Source organism: Myotis lucifugus, unplaced genomic scaffold (genome assembly GCF_000147115.1).
Source record: "Myotis lucifugus unplaced genomic scaffold, Myoluc2.0 scaffold_162, whole genome shotgun sequence".
NCBI classification, from domain to species: domain Eukaryota; kingdom Metazoa; phylum Chordata; class Mammalia; order Chiroptera; family Vespertilionidae; genus Myotis; species Myotis lucifugus.
Window position 1 is genome coordinate 840514 of NW_005871210.1, and position 20499 is coordinate 861012.

General features: G+C 47.0%; 1 protein-coding gene across 6 annotated transcripts in view; it reads left to right on the forward strand.

Moving 5' to 3' along the window:
* The window catches only part of GBF1 (golgi brefeldin A resistant guanine nucleotide exchange factor 1), a 121733-nt gene extending 102356 nt beyond the window's left edge, over positions 1–19377 (forward strand). For 3 of the 6 annotated variants that reach the window (XM_023759840.1, XM_014461875.2, XM_023759841.1), the window contains 30 exons: positions 462–630; positions 1290–1501; positions 1828–1926; positions 2647–2841; positions 3069–3258; positions 3825–3965; positions 4283–4371; positions 5365–5567; positions 6018–6141; positions 6426–6551; positions 6810–6892; positions 7484–7720; positions 8429–8522; positions 8890–9066; positions 9622–9686; positions 9770–9893; positions 10067–10138; positions 10272–10366; positions 10625–10778; positions 13758–13983; positions 14484–14644; positions 14773–15025; positions 15129–15334; positions 16170–16320; positions 16427–16557; positions 16984–17085; positions 17359–17472; positions 17619–17799; positions 17936–18064; positions 18547–19377. In XM_023759840.1, coding sequence (XP_023615608.1) covers positions 462–630; positions 1290–1501; positions 1828–1926; positions 2647–2841; positions 3069–3258; positions 3825–3965; positions 4283–4371; positions 5365–5567; positions 6018–6141; positions 6426–6551; positions 6810–6892; positions 7484–7720; positions 8429–8522; positions 8890–9066; positions 9622–9686; positions 9770–9893; positions 10067–10138; positions 10272–10366; positions 10625–10778; positions 13758–13983; positions 14484–14644; positions 14773–15025; positions 15129–15334; positions 16170–16320; positions 16427–16557; positions 16984–17085; positions 17359–17472; positions 17619–17799; positions 17936–18064; positions 18547–18827 — 4584 coding nt within the window. In that variant the 3' untranslated portion in view covers positions 18828–19377. The remainder of the gene's footprint in view (positions 1–461; positions 631–1289; positions 1502–1827; positions 1927–2646; positions 2842–3068; positions 3259–3824; positions 3966–4282; positions 4372–5364; positions 5568–6017; positions 6142–6425; positions 6552–6809; positions 6893–7483; positions 7721–8428; positions 8523–8889; positions 9067–9621; positions 9687–9769; positions 9894–10066; positions 10139–10271; positions 10367–10624; positions 10779–13757; positions 13984–14483; positions 14645–14772; positions 15026–15128; positions 15335–16169; positions 16321–16426; positions 16558–16983; positions 17086–17358; positions 17473–17618; positions 17800–17935; positions 18065–18546) is intronic. The other 3 variants (XM_006095885.3, XM_006095884.3, XM_006095886.3) reach the window with 3 other exon arrangements.
* Positions 19378–20499: the final 1122 nt, after the last annotated feature.

Genomic DNA, 20499 nt, shown 5'->3' on the forward strand with positions numbered 1-20499 from the left:
GCTTGATCCTTTAGATCCTTTATCCAGGCGTTGGCTAAAAAGATGGTTGGGGTAGGGTGGGTTCTTCCCCGTTTCCTAGAATTAGCTGTGCTGCCTAGAAAACCTATGATATGACTCACTGTGAGAGTTAGCTCATGGGATTTATGAAGTTATGCATACAGATAGGAAGTACTTGGCAAAGGTGAGGGAGCTGCCTGTGGCTTTTTCTGGAAGATAATGATCCAAATCTCAAGCCTATAAGAGCCTCTATTGCTTCGAGAGTTCGAATCATTATAGGTCAATGATTCCTCAGGACATGTTTTCTGAGTCCATCATATTCCTTCCATTGATTCAAAGCCCACTAAGCTGGCCCTACACCTGAAATCCATTAGACACACTTGGATGACAGATATTTCAGGAAAGTAAGTTCAGAGTTGCTCTTGCTTCATCCCTCTTCTATATCCCCCTGCTACTGGTCCTAGCAGGAAGGGGCCCATGTGGAAAAGGCTCAGTCAGCATCGGTGGAATCTATCCCTGAAGTGTTAGAAGAATGCACATCCCCTGTTGACCACTCTGATTCTGCCTCTGTTCATGACATGGATTATGTCAATCCCCGAGGTGTGCGCTTTACACAGTCCTCCCAGAAAGAAGGTGAGTACCCTTAGGTAGGCTCTGCCTGTTCACCTCCCCCATCCAATCCACTAAGCTGCCTGAGCCTAGACTGTCTTGGACATGTAGCATCTGCTAGTTCAAGCTCTAGTCGGGAAATGGAATCAAGTCAGAGGGCTGTTGGCATGGATGGAGCCCTTCCCTAACTTATAGAGAGAGGGGCTTTGGTGGACAATAAGAAGTGAGAGGGAAGAATAGAAAGCTTGGGACTTTTTTTATTATATATTTTTATTAATTTCCGAGAGAAAGGGAGAGGGAGAGAGAGAGAGAAACATGATTGATAAGAGAGAATCATTGATTGGCTGCCTCCTGCACACCTCCTACTGGGGATCAAGTCCGTAACTCCAGCATGTGCCCTTGACTGGAATAGAACCAGGGACCCTTCAGGTCGCAGGCCAATGCTCTATCCATTGAGCTAAACCAGCTAGGGCGCTTGGGACTTTTAATAGAAAAGTAGGATCATCGGTTCTGACTCCCTTCAATAAATAAGTAGGCTCCTTATTTCCCCAGAAGAAAACAATTTTTTTTTTTTCTTGAAGTTACTAATCTGAAATTGCCTTGTAAAATGCAGGGCAAGCTAGGCCAAGCTATCAAGCCAGTTGTTTCTTGGGAGTCCCACTTCCCTCCTGGCCTTCTCCCAGGTACAGCTTTGGTCCCCTATGGTCTTCCCTGCATCCGAGAGCTCTTCCGCTTCCTCATCTCCCTCACCAATCCACATGACCGACACAACTCAGAGGTTATGATCCACATGGGACTGCATTTGCTGACAGTGGCTCTTGAGTCAGCCCCTGTAGCCCAGTGCCAAACCCTCTTGGGCCTCATTAAGGATGAGATGTGCCGCCACTTATTCCAGGTAAGACTGGATTTCTAGAGGGGCTCAGAGCTCCTGGTTGTTGTTCAAGGTCTCTCATGGGGTTAGGGAAGCACAGGGAGGTTTGACTGATTCGTGATAGGACCCAGAAAAGAACCTTCCTCCCCATTTGGCCAGTAGTCATGGTCAAGATGACTGTTAATTTCTGGGGACTCTGGAAGCCAAAGGGAAATATAAGAATGACTAGATATAGAATCCCCTCAGAGCACAACCTTATTGAAAACTTCACTGTTTGCTCTCCTGCTTTTCTCTTGGTTGAACCATAGTTAGGTTCAGAAACCTAATGCCTACCCTACTCTGATCTCCAGCTACTCAGCATAGAGCGAATGAACCTTTATGCTGCTTCCCTGCGGGTGTGCTTCCTACTGTTTGAGAGCATGAGGGAGCACCTCAAGTTCCAATTGGAGGTGAGTTTCTCCACCTTGAAAGATGAAAAGTAGGAAGATGCATATATGGCATCATCAGTGCAGCTAACTGTCATGGGTGAGATTTTGGGGCTTCTGTAGGAGCGTGCTTCTAGCCTCTCTAGTTGGTTTATTGGTTGGCCTCTTTAGTGGAGAAATCAAAAGGCACCTAGAGAAAATGGGCTGACAATAAAATGGGAGAACCCAAATATGAGGACTAGCAGGTACCCTCACCATGAGTTGGTGTACCCTCTGCCTAGCAGCCCCTCTGCAACACAGCCAGGCAAGTCAAGCCGGCTTAGCCACCAAATTGCAAGAAGGACCTCTGAATAGGACAGGCGGCTCACATCGCACAAAAAGGGCAACAGGCGACTTGTTCGGATCAGGCATGAGCTAGAGAACCAGGCCTTACCCCCAAACATGGAGGCCAAAGAGGGGATGTATTTAGGGAATGGAATAGCTAAAAGTATCTATTTTTTTAGGGGTCTTTTTATTTAATTTATTGGGGTAACTCTGGTTAACAAAATTATACAGGTTTCAGGTGCACAATTCCACAACACATCATCTGTACACTGTATTGTGTGGTCACCATATAAGTGTCTCTTAATGCATGCCTCCTGGCAGGGCTTTTGCTTCCTGTTTAATATTTTTTCTGTCCAATTTTTTTTCTTCCTATTTTGAATTCTTTCCCCACCCAAATGGCAATTATTGGGTTATTGCCAGATGTACATCAAAAAGCTCATGGAGATCATCACTATGGAGAACCCTAAGATGCCTTATGAGATGAAGGAGATGGCACTGGAGGCCATTGTGCAGCTGTGGCACATCCCCAGCTTTGTCACTGAGCTCTATATCAACTACGATTGTGACTACTACTGTTCCAACCTCTTTGAAGACCTCACCAAGCTGCTGTCCAAGGTGCTGAGCATTATCACTGGCTTCTAGAAAGAAGGCTATATTAAGGAAATCTCTCTGGTGGTAGTAAGAAAGCTACATACAGGGAGGGAAACATTTGAGAATTGGGGAACAGGAAGAAGAAAGGCATTTCAATGTAGAAGTTATAGGAAGTTTGGGGTTTTTGGAAAAGAATCAGTTAAGTGTAAAGTATTCTAAGCTCAAGTCTATTGGATCTATTTACTTTCCAGAATGCCTTTCCTGTGTCTGGTCAGCTTTATACAACACATCTACTGTCTCTTGATGCCCTGTTGACAGTGATTGACAGCACTGAAGCCCACTGCCAGGCTAAAGTCCTCAACAACCTTACCCAGCAAGAGAAGAAAGAAGCTGCCAGACCTAGCTATGAGGCAGTAGACGGTACCCGAGAAGTCAGCAATAGTAAGAGGCATTTCTTACTTCGAGGATCTCAGGGTTCTATGCTTATCTCTTCTCTACTCTGAATTCTTTTCCTGCTCTTATATCACTTCCTCTGGGGTACTCCATATTCTGTGTTTTTGAGGTTTGGTGGTTTGAATCACAGGCCAAGCAAGCAGATTAGCAGACTTTACCCTTTCTTCTCCACACTTTGGCTTTTTACAGAATTATTTATGGAGAGAAAATAAAATATAGATCAAAAGATATAGGACTTCTGTCCCTAAAAGTTCCAGGTCCTACCTTCCCTCACCCCCAGTATCTCCCTCCACTCTAATGAATCTTCTCAAACTTCCCCTTGAGATTGAGGTTGCAGAAGATCAAGGAAAGTGACTGGGTAATTTCTTTATTAAATTCTATAATCTAATGCTTGGCTGACCTGGGATAATGACTGTTTGTTTGAGCTTGTGTTTATCCTGTTCAAGGCTGGCAACCTATGTGGGAGAATGCAGGTCTCCTTGGCCAGGGACTCAACTTCTCCTGCAGCTTTACTTACTCCATAAGTCTTCACTTATCTTCTTCTCTCTTACCAGCTGAGAGAGCAGCCAGCGATGGGAAAGCTGTAGGCATGGCCCCAGACATCCTAGGCCTGCATCTTCCAGGTGGAGGGCGGCTGCCAGCAGAACATGGGAAGCCAGGATGCAATGATCTGGAGGAAGCTGGTGACTCTGGCGGTGGGTACTGGGTGTCTGTAATCCTAAGCCCAATTAACTGGGGGTCCTGGTGGAGAGCAGAGGTGGGGAAACAGAGACACCCTAGGGTAGTACCTGAGTGAACCTTAGCTGTTCACCATGCCTTCAAACCCAGAGAGAGGAAAGAAGACATATGGAGCCCTAGAAGATAGAACCTCTAAGGAAGTGGAAAATGGATGAGGACAAGAAAATTTCTGAGGCATTCTTTTTCACTGTAGAATGTATCAGCAATTTCCAAAAGTCACTTCCTGGTAAAAGAGATCTTAATGGGTTTTTCCCTCTCTTCCTCCCATTCCTAGCTGACAAAAAGTACACCCGGAAGCCACCTCGATTTTCCTGTCTCCTGCCAGATCCACGGGAACTGATTGAAATTAAAAACAAAAAGAAGGTACATACAGATGTATCCAGAGCCCAGCTTCTACCCACTTCTGTCTGAGTGTTCTTTGTAGGGTTTCTATCCCAAAAGATGAGGGACAGTCTAGCAGCTCATTGTACAATTTCCTAAGGCTAATCTTTGGACTTGTTGGTACTTCAGCAATCTCCAGTTTCCTTTGAAGTCCTTCCCTTACTCCAAAGCCATGTAGTTAGTCATGCCTACCATGGACAATTGCTGTTCTAAGAGTCAAGTGTTACTGGTGGTCACAAGAGCCCTGGTAGCTGATATCATGTGGGTCCCTGAAGATTATTGGTCTGGTCATCTTGAGCTCTGGGGTGATGATTGGCAATAAAGGGAAATTGAAATTAATCCTGGTGTTTTAGAAAAGTTCAAATAACTGTGTGTTAAGAAAACACACAGAAAACCTACTGTTTAACCCTTTCTTCCTCTTATTGCTAGCCTAAATGACTTTGGTTTATGTGTGCCCTTGATTGCAGGGCTGTGAGTAGACAGACAAAAGGTTAAGTTATCATAGTTAGTGGTATTTAGTGGCATTAGTGGCATTAGTCTTAAAAATCACCTTTTCCTTCAAACCTCAGGGCCTCAAGAGCTAGAAAATCAAAGAAAGATGGGGAAACCAAGCTAGGCTATAAACAAGATGCTGCCCATAAACATGCCAGGGATGGCTGTAAAACTGTAGAAAAGAAACCCTTCTCTAGTCACTTCTACTTTTTTCAGATCCTATAGATGGGGTAGGCTATGGGCTGTCCTATGCATCTTACGCACTCGGGAAAGGAGTGAAAAGGAGCTCTTCAGCCAGTTCCAATAAGACATGAAGACTGAGGAAAGCTAGGGCCAGAATGATCAGCCTTAGCCCTAGAGTCACTTAGAACCACATTTTAGGAGACTGTTAGGTAACAAGCTGTGAACTATGATGAATTCCAGCCTGGCCTTATCTGGTTAAGGGAAGAGCAGTTTCTAATACCTCTAGTATTTTTTCTCCAGCTTCTGATCACTGGCACAGAGCAATTCAACCAGAAACCAAAGAAGGGAATCCAGTTTCTACAGGAGAAAGGCCTCCTCACCATCCCAATGGACAATACAGAGGTAGCCCAATGGCTTCGAGAAAACCCTCGGTTGGACAAGAAGATGATTGGAGAGTTTGTGAGTGACCGCAAAAACATTGACCTCTTGGAGAGTTTTGTGAGGTGAGGAAGCTGCAAGAAATATGGGACATAGTTGGTGGTCATTTGGAGAGACAGCATCCTTCCCTAAAAGCAGTCTCCATTGGTTTCTGTTAGTGACCCAGGTCACACACTCTTCCTCTTTCCATCACTTTTATCTGTTAGATCTAAAAGAGCAAGATAGCTTTGGGAGGTAGGATGGAGCAGGGTCCCTGAACACAGGATAGGTTCTGGGCCCCAGGGGATGAGATTTCTAAGAAAGGCAAGAGTGCGCTGATATGAAAAATACTAAGGTTAGGAGTTGTCAAATGCTGGTCTGTGTTAGAAATGGCCAGGAGATGCCTTCTCTTTGCTAGCACCCTCTGCCTGTTCTTTTCCAGTAGGAGAAGGTTAGAAGAACTGTAGCTAATAGAGAACCTAACATTTGTAGCTTACATATCTTCAGCATCTTCATCGTTCTTCCTCTCCCTATAGCACCTTCAGCTTTCAGGGTCTTAGACTGGATGAAGCTCTTCGCCTCTACCTGGAAGCCTTCCGCTTGCCTGGGGAAGCACCAGTCATCCAGAGGTTGCTGGAGGCATTCACAGAGCATTGGAGGGTGAGTTTGAGTGGCAGGGGCTAAGCCTAACCTCCCAAGTCAATTTGACTGAAGGTTTCTATGGCTCCAACTGAGGGACACAGCTAGTCTCCTAAGAAGGCTGAGAGCATCATCACTGGAAAGTGAGCTTTCCAGTCTAGCTTCTGTTTAAGGAGTTGGCAAGAGATTGGCCACTTTCTGGGTGGTACCTCCCCTCTGTGTCAGCATTGATCCAGTGGGTTGGTGCTGAGGGTTTAATGGGCCAGAGAAGGGCATTGACACAGGTGGGGTCTTTGCTTTTTCAGAATTGTAATGGCTCCCCATTTGCCAATAGTGATGCCTGCTTTGCCCTGGCCTATGCTGTCATCATGCTTAATACTGACCAGCACAACCACAATGTTCGTAAACAGAATGCACCCATGACCCTGGAGGTAAGCTTGAATCCCAGCCAAGGCAGAGAAGATCCAGCAAGCTTTGGAGAAAGCAGAAATGACGTGGATGTCCAGTGGGCATGGTCGACAGGGTTCTGGAAATCAGGGAAAGCTGGCCAATCCAGAGGAGGAACTGGGGTGGGGAAGTGGGTTCTTTCACTTACTGTTTCCTAAGTCCTATTTATCACAGACCCAGGGGTTCCTTGGGTGGGGCTTCAGCATTGACATTAGGGGCAAAGCTTCTTGGTCTGTCTCTAGGAGTTTCGCAAAAACCTAAAAGGTGTGAATGGAGGGAAGGACTTTGAACAAGACATCCTGGAAGATATGTACCATGCCATCAAGTGAGTATGTATGAAGGATGATGTAGCATCTCTGATAAGTAGAAGAACACTGCTCCCTTTTCCAGATTTTAGAGTCATATCAGGCTGCAATGACTCATATGCCCTGGATTTAGCCTTAGGACTTACAGTAGCTGGGCAAACCCTCTCTCCAAACTCTTTTCTTCCTTAAAGAAACCTGAACAATATTGGGACTAGTACTTTAAGCCAGGTTCCAAACTGTCCCTGCTAAGTGGAGTGTCATGATTCCATTTCCCGAACCCAGAGCAGCTGACTTTTCCTGTCTAGTTCCCTCAAGTTGCATGTAGAAAGAAATTATTTTTGATCAGAGGCCAGAGATGGGACACTTAGTTCTTTACTACAAATCAGAAAAGGTAGAATTGTCTATCTCACTATAGAACTAAAGGCCTCACTTAGAGACAGGTCCTTGAGAATTATGGCACACCTCTTTCTCCCTGGTGAGTGGGAAGCCAACCACTGAACTTCAATTTTGATGGCCTCTCATTTGTGGATAAGGGTTAAAGTCCCTTATCCTAGTTTGGGAGCAGTCAGGTTTATAGCAGTGCACCTACTCATTCTCTTACTTCCTGATAGGAATGAAGAAATTGTGATGCCCGAGGAGCAGACGGGCTTGGTTCGGGAGAACTATGTATGGAATGTACTGCTTCATCGAGGTGCCACCCCAGAGGGCATATTCCTACGTGTGCCTGCTGGTAGCTACGATCTTGACCTCTTCACCATGACGTGGGGCCCCACTATTGCTGCTCTCTCTTACGTCTTTGACAAAAGCCTTGAGGAGACAATCATCCAGAAAGCCATCTCAGGCTTCAGGTAGCTCACCTTTAGCTTTAGTACTGACCTCTTAACCACCTCTCTGAGCTAACATGGTTGCCTCCATACCTCTTTGAATCCTACTCTTATTTTCTTTAGAGTTGGTTCTTCCTGAGTTTTTGGAGGGAGGCTGAAGCTTGGGAAGCTTGGGAAAGCTCACTCTTTTTTTTTTATACTCTTTATTGTTGAAAGTATTACATAGGTCCCCGTCCCCCCGCCCCCATGGACTTCTAGCCCAGCAGTTCTCAACCTGTGGGTCACGACCCCTTTGGGGGTCGAACGACCCTTTCACAGGGGTCGCCTAAGACCATCGGAAAACACATATATAATTACATATTGTTTTTGTGATTAATCACTATGCTTTAATTATGTTCAATTTATAACAATGAAATTGAGGGTCACCACAACATGAAGAACTGTATTAAAGGGTCGAGGCATTAGGAAGGTTGAGAACCACTGTAATCTAGCCCATCTCCACCCCCTACCCCAGGCCTTCACCACCCTATTGTCTTTGTCCATGGGTTATGTATATATTCATACAAGTTCTTTGGTTGATCTCAGGAAAACTCACTCTTAAACAGACTTAAGAATAAAAGGTTTCTTCTTGGGACTGATTGGGGAAGAATCCCAAGCAATCCTCCTCAGGGAGTTGGAAGGGCTGCCCGGCCTTCCAGTAACTCTGTTTCTGGGATGGGGGTGACATTACAGGAAGTGTGCCATGATCTCCGCTCACTATGGCCTCAGCGATGTGTTTGACAATCTCATCATCTCTTTGTGCAAATTCACAGCTCTCAGTAGTGAGGTGAGTGTGGGGGAGGTGGGGCGCGGGGTGGAATATGTACCTAGAGTTCCAAAGGAGAACCTCTTTTAGCCATGGATTACTTTTATCTTCAGAGATGATTCCCTCAGCGTATTTCCTCACCTCCCACTTGATTACAATAGAGCTTAAGCTATTTCTGTCTTGCACACCCTAGAATGAGAATAGCATCACTCAAAACTGGGGATAGGAGAGGATATGCAGTAGTAGGGAAGGCCTTATCCAGGTTAGCCCTTCCTACTAGTATTGGGGATTGAAGCAGAGCCAGCAGAAGGACCCTCAAGGTACATAGGTTGAGGCCTAAGAGGTTCTCTTTTTCCAGGCCCTATGTTCTTCCCATCTTGTTTTCCAGTCTATTGAGAACCTGCCCAGTGTGTTTGGAAGCAACCCTAAAGCCCACATTGCAGCCAAGACAGTATTCCATTTGGCCCATCGTCATGGCGACATCCTTCGAGAGGGCTGGAAAAATATCATGGAGGCCATGCTACAGCTCTTCCGAGCCCAACTGCTGCCCAAGGCTATGGTGGAGGTAATTCTTGGTAGGAGACTAATCAGTAGTAACAAGGCAAGCCCTAGCTGGTTTGGCTCAGTGGATAGATCGTCAACCTGCAGACTGAAGGGTCCCAGGTTTGATTCCAATTCAAGGGCACATGCCCGGGTTGTGGGCTCGATCCCCAGAAGGTGGCATGCAAGAGGCAGCCAATCAATGATTCTCTCTCTTCATTGATGTTTCTATCTCTACCTCACCCTTCCTCTCTGAAATTTAAAAAAAAAAAAAATTAGTAACAAGGCAAGAGCTCCAAGCATATATGCTACTAGTATATAGAACTGGTTGAGAGTATCACTGGGCCTGATGCCTGCTGAAGCTTACCAGGAATACCTCAAATGTAAGACCACAGGTCTTGAGTGGGGGCCTAGCTGTCAAGGAAGACTGGTAGAAGTCATTGCCAGTCACCATATGGTGGGGGCCCCATCAGTAGTGTAGAGCAGAGAGCTACAAGAAGAAAGCCAGAGAACTTTGCATGGGGGAGCAAGAAATGCAAAGGGCATGTAGAAAGAAATTATTTTTGACCTGCTTTCCCAGGTAGAAGATTTTGTGGATCCCAATGGCAAGATCTCTCTACTACGGGAGGAGATACCATCGAACCGGTAAGGGCAGATCAGAGGCTAAAGGCCTTGGGGAGAGAGAGTCAGGACTCTGGAGCTCACCAGGGTTTATACTGTTTCTACAGAGGAGAGTCGACAGTGCTGAGCTTTGTGAGCTGGCTGACACTAAGTGGTACTGAGCAGTCTAGCGTGCGGGGCCCATCCACTGAGAACCAGGAGGCTAAGAGAGTGGCCTTAGAGTGTATCAAGGTAACTGCCTGCCTACCCCTGGACGCCTCCCCACTGGACTGTGAACTGAAGAATAGAATCATTGAGAGCTTGTGACCAGAACTGACTCCTGCTCTCTCTCTGGCTCTTAAGAAAGTTCACTTTCCTCTACCCCTTGTCACTGACACCTTCCTTTTCTCTTGTGCCCCCTGTAGCAATGTGACCCAGAAAAGATGATCACAGAAAGCAAGTTTCTCCAGCTGGAGTCACTGCAGGAGCTCATGAAGGTACAGAATGAAGAGGAAAGAAAAGGAAGGGCTGGCTGAATCTGGGAGGGGAGACAGGGGCAGTGGTGTAAAGTCAATTTCTGTCAGGGCAGGGCCAGTGGCTGCCTACTTTTCTGCTGTTGTTCTCCTCTAGGCTCTCGTCTCAGTGACACCAGATGAAGAGACATATGATGAGGAGGATGCTGCTTTCTGCCTGGAAATGCTGTTGAGGATTGTGCTAGAGAACAGGTAGAAGGCCTCTTTAGGCAGGCCTCACATTGAGCTTATTCCAAAGGGATGGAAGCCTGGAGCCATCTTGCTGAGTGGGCTCTAGGGGCAAGAAGCACATGAAGCTATAGGCAGTGGAGGAGAAGCTTGCTCGTTATTCCTGTCTGCTCAGCGTATAATACCAGTGAGCCCTGAAAGGCCTAGCCTGAATCAGAAAGGGAGGCTTATTGCCTAGTGACCTCTCTAGCTGAGACTATCCCCATCTCTTATGTTCCTAAGGGACCGAGTGGGCTGTGTGTGGCAGACTGTTCGAGACCATCTATATCACCTATGTGTCCAGGCACAGGATTTCTGCTTTCTTGTGGATCGGGCAGTGGTGGGGCTACTGCGCCTGGCCATTCGGCTACTCCGGAGAGAAGAGATAAGTGGCCAGGTAAGCAGAGTACAGCTGGGAAGGCAGGAAGGTATACAAGGGACTAAAGTCACAATGTTAGTTGTGGGTATGGTCTGAGACAGAGTACAGTTAGTGCCCCATAGAATGAGCCCAGTGACCAACTGTGGGGCTGGGGGAATCTAACAGGTGGCAGTGGGGATAAGTCTAGAACATCCTCAGGTATGAAGCTGATATTCAGCGCCTCTGCTGACTCCTATAAATCAGCTCTGAGGGGCAGATGGCTGCTGCTTTGTGGCAGTCCCAGCCCTATATCTGGTTTCCTCTAATGCTTTGGACCCTCCTGAGATCTCTTGGCCAAACTATTAAAGACAAGCAGCATAGAACTAATAAGTGAGTTTAGCAAGGTCCCAGGATATAAAATGAACACCCCAAATTAATCACATTTCTATATACAGTACTGACAATGAACATATGGAACTTTAAAAAAAATACCCATTTACAAGTGCTCCCCCAAAAAAGAAATACTTAGATATATACCTAATAAAACATGTATAGGATCTGTATGCTGAAAATTACAAAATATTAAAGAAATCAAAGAAGACCTAAATAAATGAAGGAACATATCATGTTCATGGATTAGAAGACTCTACATAGTAAAGATGTCAATTCTCCCCAAATTGATCTATAAGTTTAATGCAACTCCTATGAAAATGCCAGCAGGAGTTTTTGTAGACATAGACAAGCTTATTCTAAAATTTAGCCCTAGCTGGTTTGGCTCAGTGGATAAAGCGTCGGCCTGGGGACTGAAGGGTCCTGGGTTTGATTACAGTCAAGGGCACATGCCCAGGTTGTGGGCTTGACCCCCAGTAGGGGGCGTGCAGGAGGCAGCCAATCAATGATTCTCTCTCATCATTGATGTTTCTATCTCTCTCCCTCTCCCTTCCTCTGAAATCAATAAATGTATATTTAAATAAATAAATAAAATTTAGATGGAAAAGCACAGGCCTTAGAATAGCCAAATCTCTTGAGAAAGAAGAAAGTAATATTAAGGCTTACTATGTTGCCATAGTAATCAAAACTGTGTGGTATTGGTAGAGGGATAGACACCCCTCTACCAATGGAACAGAAGAGAGAACCCAGAAATAGACCCACACAAAGATGCTCAACTAATTTTTTGGAAAAGGTACAAAACCAATTAAAAAAAAAAAAACCAATGGGGGGAGGATAACTTTTTCAAATTGCCAAAGCAATTGAAATCCATAGTGGAGAAGCTTCATATCTTATACAAAAATTAACTCAAAATAGATCAAAGATTTAAATATAAAATATCAAACCTTTAGGGAGAAACATAAGTGGATATCTTCAGGGGCTAGGCAAAGAGTTCTTAGTCTTGACACCAAAAGAAAAACCCATAAAAGGAAAAAATGATAAATTAGATTTTATCAATACTAAAAAGTTCTCTATGATAGCCCTGTGAAAAGGATGAAAAAACAAGGAACATATGTTTGCAAATCACATATTAAAGTTGCGATGAGATATCATATACACATATCATAATGGCTAAAGTAAAAATATCAAGTGCTGGCAAAGATGTGGGTCACTCATACATGGCTGGTGGGAATGTGAAATGGTATAGCTACTCTGTTGGCAGGTTCTTCTAAAATTAAATATCCAATTACCACACAATCCAGCAATTGCATTCTTGGGCATTTATCCTCCAAAAATGAAAATTTACTTTCTTATAAAAATCTATAGATGAACATTCATAGAATTTTTCATTGTAATAGCCAAAAATTGGAATCAGCTTAGATGATTTTTAACAGGTGAATAAACTGTAGTTCATACATACCATGGAGTACTTACTATTCAGCAAGTAAAAGCAACAAGCTATTGATACATGCAACAACTTGGAATTACGCTGAGTGAAAAATGCCAATCCCATAAAGTTATAAACTATATAATTCCATTTATATAAATTTTTTAAAAGCACATCTTTATTTTTTTTAAGTTCCTGTGGGGGTTTTTTTGGTTATTTGTTTGTTTTGTTTTTTTCAGAGAGAGGAAGGGAAAGGGAGATAGATAAAAACAACAATGATGAGAGGGAATCATTGATCAGCTGCCTCCTGCATGCCCCCTACTGGGGATCCAGCCCACAACCTGGGCATGTGCCCTAACCAGGAATCAAACCGTGACCTCCTGGTTCATGGGTCAATATTAAACCACTGAGCCACACCAGCCGGGCCATTTATATAAATTTTTGAGATGACATAGTTTTAAAAGTTGTAGACAGATTGCCAGAGGTTAGGGATGGGCACAGGAAAGAGGCAGGTGTGATTATAAGGGGTAACATAAGGGATCCTGTGGTGTTGGAACTGTTCAGCATCTTTACTAGTGGTGGATACAAACCTACACAGGTGACTAAATTGTGTAGAATTTAATACACACAACTTGAGTAGAAGTAAAACGGAGGAAATCTGAATAAATCAGTGGATTATATCAATGTCAGTATTCTGGTTATGATTATACCATAGTTTTGCATAATATTGCCATTGGGGCCAAAACCGGTTTGGCTCAGTGGATAGAGCGTCGGCCTGCGGACTGAAGGGTCCCGGGTTCGATTCCGGTCAAGGGCATGTACCTGGGTTGCGGGCACATCCCCAGTGGGGGATGTGCAGGAGGCAGCTGATCGATGTTTCTCTCTCATCGATGTTTCTAACTATCTCTCTCCCTTCCTCTCTGTAAAAAAAATCAATAAAATATATATTAAAAAAATATATATATTGCCATTGGGGTAAACTGGGCAAAGTGTGTAAGGGATCTCTTTGTATTATTTCTTACCTATAATACATATCAACCTATAATTATCTCAGTAAATATTTTAATTTAAAAAGGAAAGACCAGCAGCTGTATCCTAAGTTGGGTCCTAGTCAAACTGTCCTTACTGGCCTAAGAAGACTGGTGGGAAAGGATAGTAGCCAAGAAGTTGTGTTCCACTTCCCACTTCCCGCCCCAACACAGGTATTGCTCTCCCTGCGCATCTTGCTACTAATGAAGCCCAGCGTGCTGTCCCGAGTCAGTCACCAGGTAGCCTTTGGGCTCCATGAACTCCTTAAGACCAACGCAGCCAACATTCACTCAGGTGATGACTGGGCCACCCTCTTCACGCTGCTGGAGTGCATTGGCTCAGGCGTGAAGCCGCCAGCTGCCCTGCAGGCCACCACCAGGGCCGATGCACCTGATGCTGGTAAGCCCTTTCCCAGAGAGACCCACACTGGCAGATAAAGCATTATGGCCCCAGAGGTTGATACAGGAAAACAAAACAGGTTATTATGTTCAGCAGATTAAATACCCGTGGCTTCTGCCATCTGCTCCCAGAATTTCCTATACCAGCTGGCCTCTCCTCAAGTTAAACAGCATGAAGGCAAGTAGGCAGCAGAGAAGGCTCTGAAGCCAGGCTTACTGCTGTCCTGAGGACTGGTTTATCAAAAATTGAGAAACTGCCACCTCCCTCCCCTGACAGCTGCTCCTAGATGCCATCAGGAACCCAAATTAGCCTGCTGCCCTATTTGGTCAAGAGAGAAGCTGTCCAGACCATCCTTTAGCCCTGTGGTGACAGGCTGAAACTAAGCCAGACCAAGAAAGAGAAGCCAGGCTTCGGCGCCTTTCTTCAGAGAGCTGAAATTATTCCCTCAACCCAGTGTCCCCATCCTCACTTTGACTCTGCCTTTCTCCCTGCCGGCTCAGGGGCCCAATCAGACAGTGAACTCCCATCCTACCATCAAAATGATACGAGTCTGGACCGAGGATACACTTCTGACTCGGAGGTCTACGCTGACCATGGCAGGCCTGGCAAGATCCACCGATCAGCCACAGATGCTGACGTGGTCAACAGCGGTTGGTTAGTGGTAAGTGATGGACAGCGGATGAGACTTCCCTCCTTGGCCTGTGGGAAAGATTCCTAGTCCTCTGAGAGGGCATCCAGGGGAAGATCTGGTTCAAGCCTGGGTTCCCAGCTCCTCTGTGTACTTTACAGGTGGGGAAGGATGACATCGATAACTCCAAGCCAGGGCTTGGGACTGGGTCCAGCCGACCAGGCCCTTCACCCCTGGTCAATCAGTACAGTCTAACAGTGGGGCTGGACCTCGGACCTCATGACACTAAGTCTCTGCTGAAGTGTGTGGAATCACTGTCTTTCATCGTGCGTGACGCTGCCCACATCACACCGGACAACTTTGAGCTCTGTGTCAAGACTCTCCGCATCTTTGTCGAAGCCAGTCTTAATGGTGGTGGGTCAACTGACAAAGGGGCAGTTGGGGAGTAGCCATGTGAATGTACGGGGGATATGTGCCCATGGATGTGGAAATGTGACCTGGATCTGACTCTGCTCAGGGTGCAAGTCCCAAGAGAAACGTGGCAAGAGTCACAAATATGACAGCAAAGGGAACCGCTTCAAGAAGAAATCCAAGGAGGGCTCAGTGCTTCGACGGCCTCGAACCTCTAGCCAACATGCCACTCGGGGAGGGCACAGTGATGACGATGAGGATGAAGGCGTGCCTGTCAGCTACCATACGGTGTCTTTACAGGTCAGTCAGGACGTAAGTATGGCACCCTTTACTTCCTCTTCTCTCCCTGCGCCTGACTTTGGGAGTGTGGATGGGGCCAGGGACAGCCAGGACTGAGAGGAAGGGCCGAGGTCCTCAGCCACCACCTCTACAGTGTTCCCACCTGTAAGTCTTTGTTTGCTTAATATTTAAACTAAGGTTTATTTTTTGAATAAGTAATACATGCACATGGTACAAAGTTCAAATGGTACAAAAGGGTAAACAGGTAAAAGTAAGCCCCATTCCATTTCTGTCCCTAGCAATAAGCTCTCACTAGAGGCAGCTACTGCCACCAGTTTCTTGTCTATCCTTCCAGAGTTATTCTGTCTATTCAAGGCATATAAAATTTATTTTATGAGCAGAATTTATATCACTAACTAAATGGAAACTAATTGCCTTAAATAGAATAGCCTTAGAAAAATGATTAAAACAAATTATTAAATCTAGCCAGATACTATTACCCATCAAAGCCTCCGAACCTGACGTATGCTTTCTGTTTTTAAAATAACATGATAAGGTTTTATATATTACCAGGTGTGAAAGAGAATTGAAAAGAAAGTGTATATATCACTGTGTAATTCAGTGTTATTAAATACTTAGTCCACACCCCTCCTCAAGTCTTCTCTACTAGGACTAATACTCAACTTTGGGAAACACTGGCCAGGACAGGGCAACTAGCTCGTAAAGTCGAGAAGGGAGCAGTGAGAGGGTTGAAGTATGGTGTGACTGGTACTAGGGGATCCCTTGAGGACTCAGTCAGGGACAGTAGTGGGTGGGGGATTTGACCAGACCTAACCCCACTCATGTCCTGCCCCTCCTGTGATCCCAGTTGCTAGACCTGATGCACACCCTGCACATTCGGGCGGCCTCTATCTACAGCTCATGGGCAGAGGAGCAGCGCCACCTGGAGACAAGTGGTCAGAAGATCGAAGCGGATTCGCGCACCCTCTGGGCCCACTGCTGGTGCCCCTTACTGCAGGGTAAACTTGGGGGGAGCAGGCTGGGCAGGGGCAGAGGTGGACTTGGAGCTTGGGAAGTACCAGGATCAGGATGCCTGAAGGATCCTGAGTCTGTTCTCGCTCTCAGGCATTGCCTGCCTATGCTGTGATGCCCGGCGCCAGGTGCGGATGCAGGCACTGACCTATCTGCAACGAGCACTACTGGTACATGATCTGCAAAAGCTAGATGCCCTGGAATGGGAGTCCTGCTTTAACAAGGTAGGACTTCCCTCTCGTCTTTTTTTTTTTTTTTATGTTTTTATTGGTTTTTAGAGAGAGGGGAAGGGAGAGGGATAGAAAGATAGAAACATCGATCAGCTGCCTCCTACACACACTCCTCCTGGGGATCAAGCCCACAGCCTGGGCGTGTGCCCTAACTGGGAATCAAACTGGCAACCTCTTGGTTCCTGGATTGATGCTCAGCTGCTGAGCCACACCAGCCAGGCAGACTTCCCTCTAGTCTTAAGGTAAAGTTCAAATCCTTAAGATAAGGAGAACAAGGCAGCCTGAAGAGCCCAATGTCAATCCTCAGTCTGCATCAGACCTTCCCCTTCTGCTCAATACTCATCCACCCTAGCCCCTGGCTTCCTTGGGACAAGGCTGCCCACTGACCTTGCTAGGAGATGTTGGCTGTTTACCTACCAGGTGCTGTTTCCTCTACTGACCAAGCTCTTGGAGAACATCAGCCCTGCAGATGTGGGTGGGATGGAAGAGACCCGGATGAGGGCTTCCACACTGCTCTCTAAGGTATTGCTCCCACCCTCACCCACCCACTCTCCTGCCTCTTCACAAGGAGGGAAGCCAAGGCTTCTGGTAGGACCTAGAGATGCAATGTAGGTGCTCAGGACCCAAGCTATGGAGACTCAGTGGGACTTAGGGACCTGGGACATTTCTGGAATTCAGAGGCATTTCTAACCTAAGATTCCCATGCAAGATAGGACAGGTTTGCCTTCCAGCCTTGGAGAAGGGTATAGAAGGCCCCTACCCTACTCTCGGCTGAAAGGGGCTGGCGGGCCATAGGTCTTCCTGCAGCACCTGTCTCCACTGCTGTCACTCTCTACCTTTGCGGCCCTCTGGCTGACCATCTTGGACTTCATGGACAAGTACATGCATGCAGGCTCCAGTGATTTACTGGTATGTTCTACCTCAGCCTGACTCCTGCTGCCTGCTTCCTCTCCTACCTGCTGGGAAGACTTACTGTTTCCCCCTTGGTGGCTACCTCCTTACCATATTCTCCCATGCCCTCTTTTCTGTTCTCATGGTCCCACTGCCACCTGTAGTCAGAGGCCATCCCTGAGTCTCTGAAGAACATGCTTCTGGTGATGGACACAGCGGAGATTTTCCACAGTGCAGATGCCCGAGGAGGCAGCCCCTCAGCCCTCTGGGAGATTACCTGGGAGCGCATCGACTGTTTTCTGCCCCACCTACGAGATGAGCTCTTCAAGCAGACTGTCATCCAGGGTAGGGGGCTCAGCCCAACTTCATCAGAAAGTCTGGAGCTCAGTAGTTCTCTGTGCGGTAGGTGGGTGGGAAGACTGGTGGGTAGTCAGGGCATGAAATTCTAAAAGCTGCCATCTGGATTCTTTGTCCTCCTCAGACCCCACGCCTATGGAGCCTCATGCCCAAAAACCTCTACCTTCAGCCCACCTGACACCTACTGCTGGGGACACCAGAACACCTGGCCATCCACTTCTCCCAGAGATGCCCTCGGAATTGGGAGCCTGTGGTGAGTCCCTCTGGGCCAGCCTGCTGGGTGTTGAGCAGGAAAGAGGAGGCCTAAGAGGAGGCCCAGGGTAGCTTGAGATTGCTGCTGAGCATGGGCTGTGAGCCAGGGGTAGGGGAGACCCTGAGAATCCTGTTTGCCTGCTCTCCTATCAGAAATGGCAGGATCAAATAAGCTATAATGGAGCTAGCTGCTTGAGATTTTCAGGCTTGGGAAGAGGAAGCTGGGTCTGGGACTTGGAGAATATGCAAAGGTTGCCCTTCAGGGATTCTAATAAAGACCAGACCAAAATTAACCTAACTAGAAGTATAGCAAAGGAGGTGGAGGACAGAGATAAGGTAGCTGGGCATTGGAATGAGTTTCAGGGGGCGACTCCCAACTATTTAGCCTGGGAGGGGTCATTTTGCTCACAGGAATGGGGAGGAGCAAAGATTGGTATGAGGGAGTTTGACTGCAGCCACCTTTGACTTTGACTCTCACTATAGACTTTGAGAAGTCCGAGGGCCCCCGACCTGGCAACAGCAGCTCCCCTGGATCACCAGTGGCATCTAGTCCCAGCAGGCTGAGCCCGACCCCAGATGGGCCTCTGCCCCTGGCTCAGCCCCCACTGATCCTGCAGCCCTTGGCCTCCCCACTGCAGGTGGGTGTACCACCCATGACTCTGCCCATCATCCTCAACCCTGCTCTCATTGAAGCCACCTCACCAGTGCCCCTCCTGGCCACACCTCGCCCCACAGACCCCATGCCCACCTCTGAGGTTAACTAAAATAGGCCCCTCAGAGATCAGGACCTGTCCCTGGTCCCCTTTCCAGCTGTCCCAGGGGCCACACTCTTCAGGCCCAACTCGAGCTGCTATCGCTGCTACTTGTATGGGGACCTAAAAAACAGAACTTTTCTAGCCCTTCCTGGGACCCACAATCCGGCTGCAGGACCTTCCTCCTCTGCTCTCCATTCTTGGGGGTCCAACCTGGGAGCACACTCAGGTATCACCTGCAGCCTGGTAGCTCTGGGGGGGCATCACTGTGCCAGCCCTGCAGTGCCTGCCCTTGTGTCCCTCCTGCCCATGGTTAGGCATCGAGAGCCAAGCTAACCACTCTGCACTTTGTTTCCCTCTCCCATCCCCACTCCCATCAGCCCTGGGCCACCTCCTCCAGTTCTTCCTCTTTTATTAATTTGTTGGTCAGTTTGGAGAGCTGATTGGCATTGAGGGTGGGCAGATGGGGCTGAACAGGGGGACTGCCCACAGGAACATGTACATATGGAAAAACGACAACAGTGGACTTTTTATGATGTAATAAATGTCTTAGTACCATTAATACCTTTCCCTCTGGTTTCCTTCTTGAACTTGTGGGCACCATGCTCTTAGAATACCCAGGGCTTAGACCTTGCATGAACAGAAGTGACACTGAACCTACCAACAGTATGGTCCATGTGGCCACAGGCCAAAAGCCAACCAGATGGCAGAACTGAGGTCAGGATTCCTTTTCCGCTGCCCAATGACCACCATCAGCACAGCAGTGCACCTTTGCCAGCAGGGATGTGCCAGGGGTTTGGGCAGTTGTCCTCTTCCCTAACTGCTCCAAGGAAGACACCTGAGACAACATAGACTGAGGTCAAAGGGAAACCAGAGCTGAGCTGTAGTTATTCAGAAGTTTTCCTTCTAATGTGCCTCATGGTCCAGGAGCAAAAGGAGCCTATGGGCATATGAGGGGGCCATCTTGCCCATAGCTGTGATCATGTGTATGTGGGCACAGGGACATTCATTTTGGTCCAAAATTGAGGAGGGACCATTTCTTCCACCCCACAGCCTTCATCCATCCCAATCACTGAAGCATGATTGGAGAACCCCTCCTCTTTCCCTTTGCATCAGGGTAAGACAGGTGGGAGTGTGAATGAGGCAGGCTGTGTAGCCCCTGCAAAGCTTAGGTACTATGGGCAGGATGCAGAATACTATGTATTAAGCTTTCCCAAGTGAAGCATCTACATCATCTTGGTTTCCTCCTCCATAATGGTCCCTCCCCCTCTGGGAGTGGTACCCTATTGAACTACCAGCTGACCCCCTCAGAAAGAGTTAGGGATACTCACCCTCTTCATTTGGGCCCAGCTGGCTATGTGATCATTTAGCATCCGGGGCTTCCCTTTGCTCAGCACATCCACGTAGATGCTTCTGGGAGTCTAAACCTCTGTAAGTGCCTCCCTCGGGTGTAGAAGGGGGTGCCTTGGAAATGGGATTAGCCTGATGTGGAAAAATACTGACATGAGACCTGAAACTCCTATACTAGTTTCTACCTCTTCCCTTCCTTCTTCCCCAAGTAGTCCAGACTATCCTTGGTTTCCCACCCTGCCCATGGGAAAATTAGGAGTATGGCTGCACTTTTCTGTATGAGTGCAGAAAAAACAGGACCTACAGTCAGGTAGACACTAAGGCTCTTGGCTTG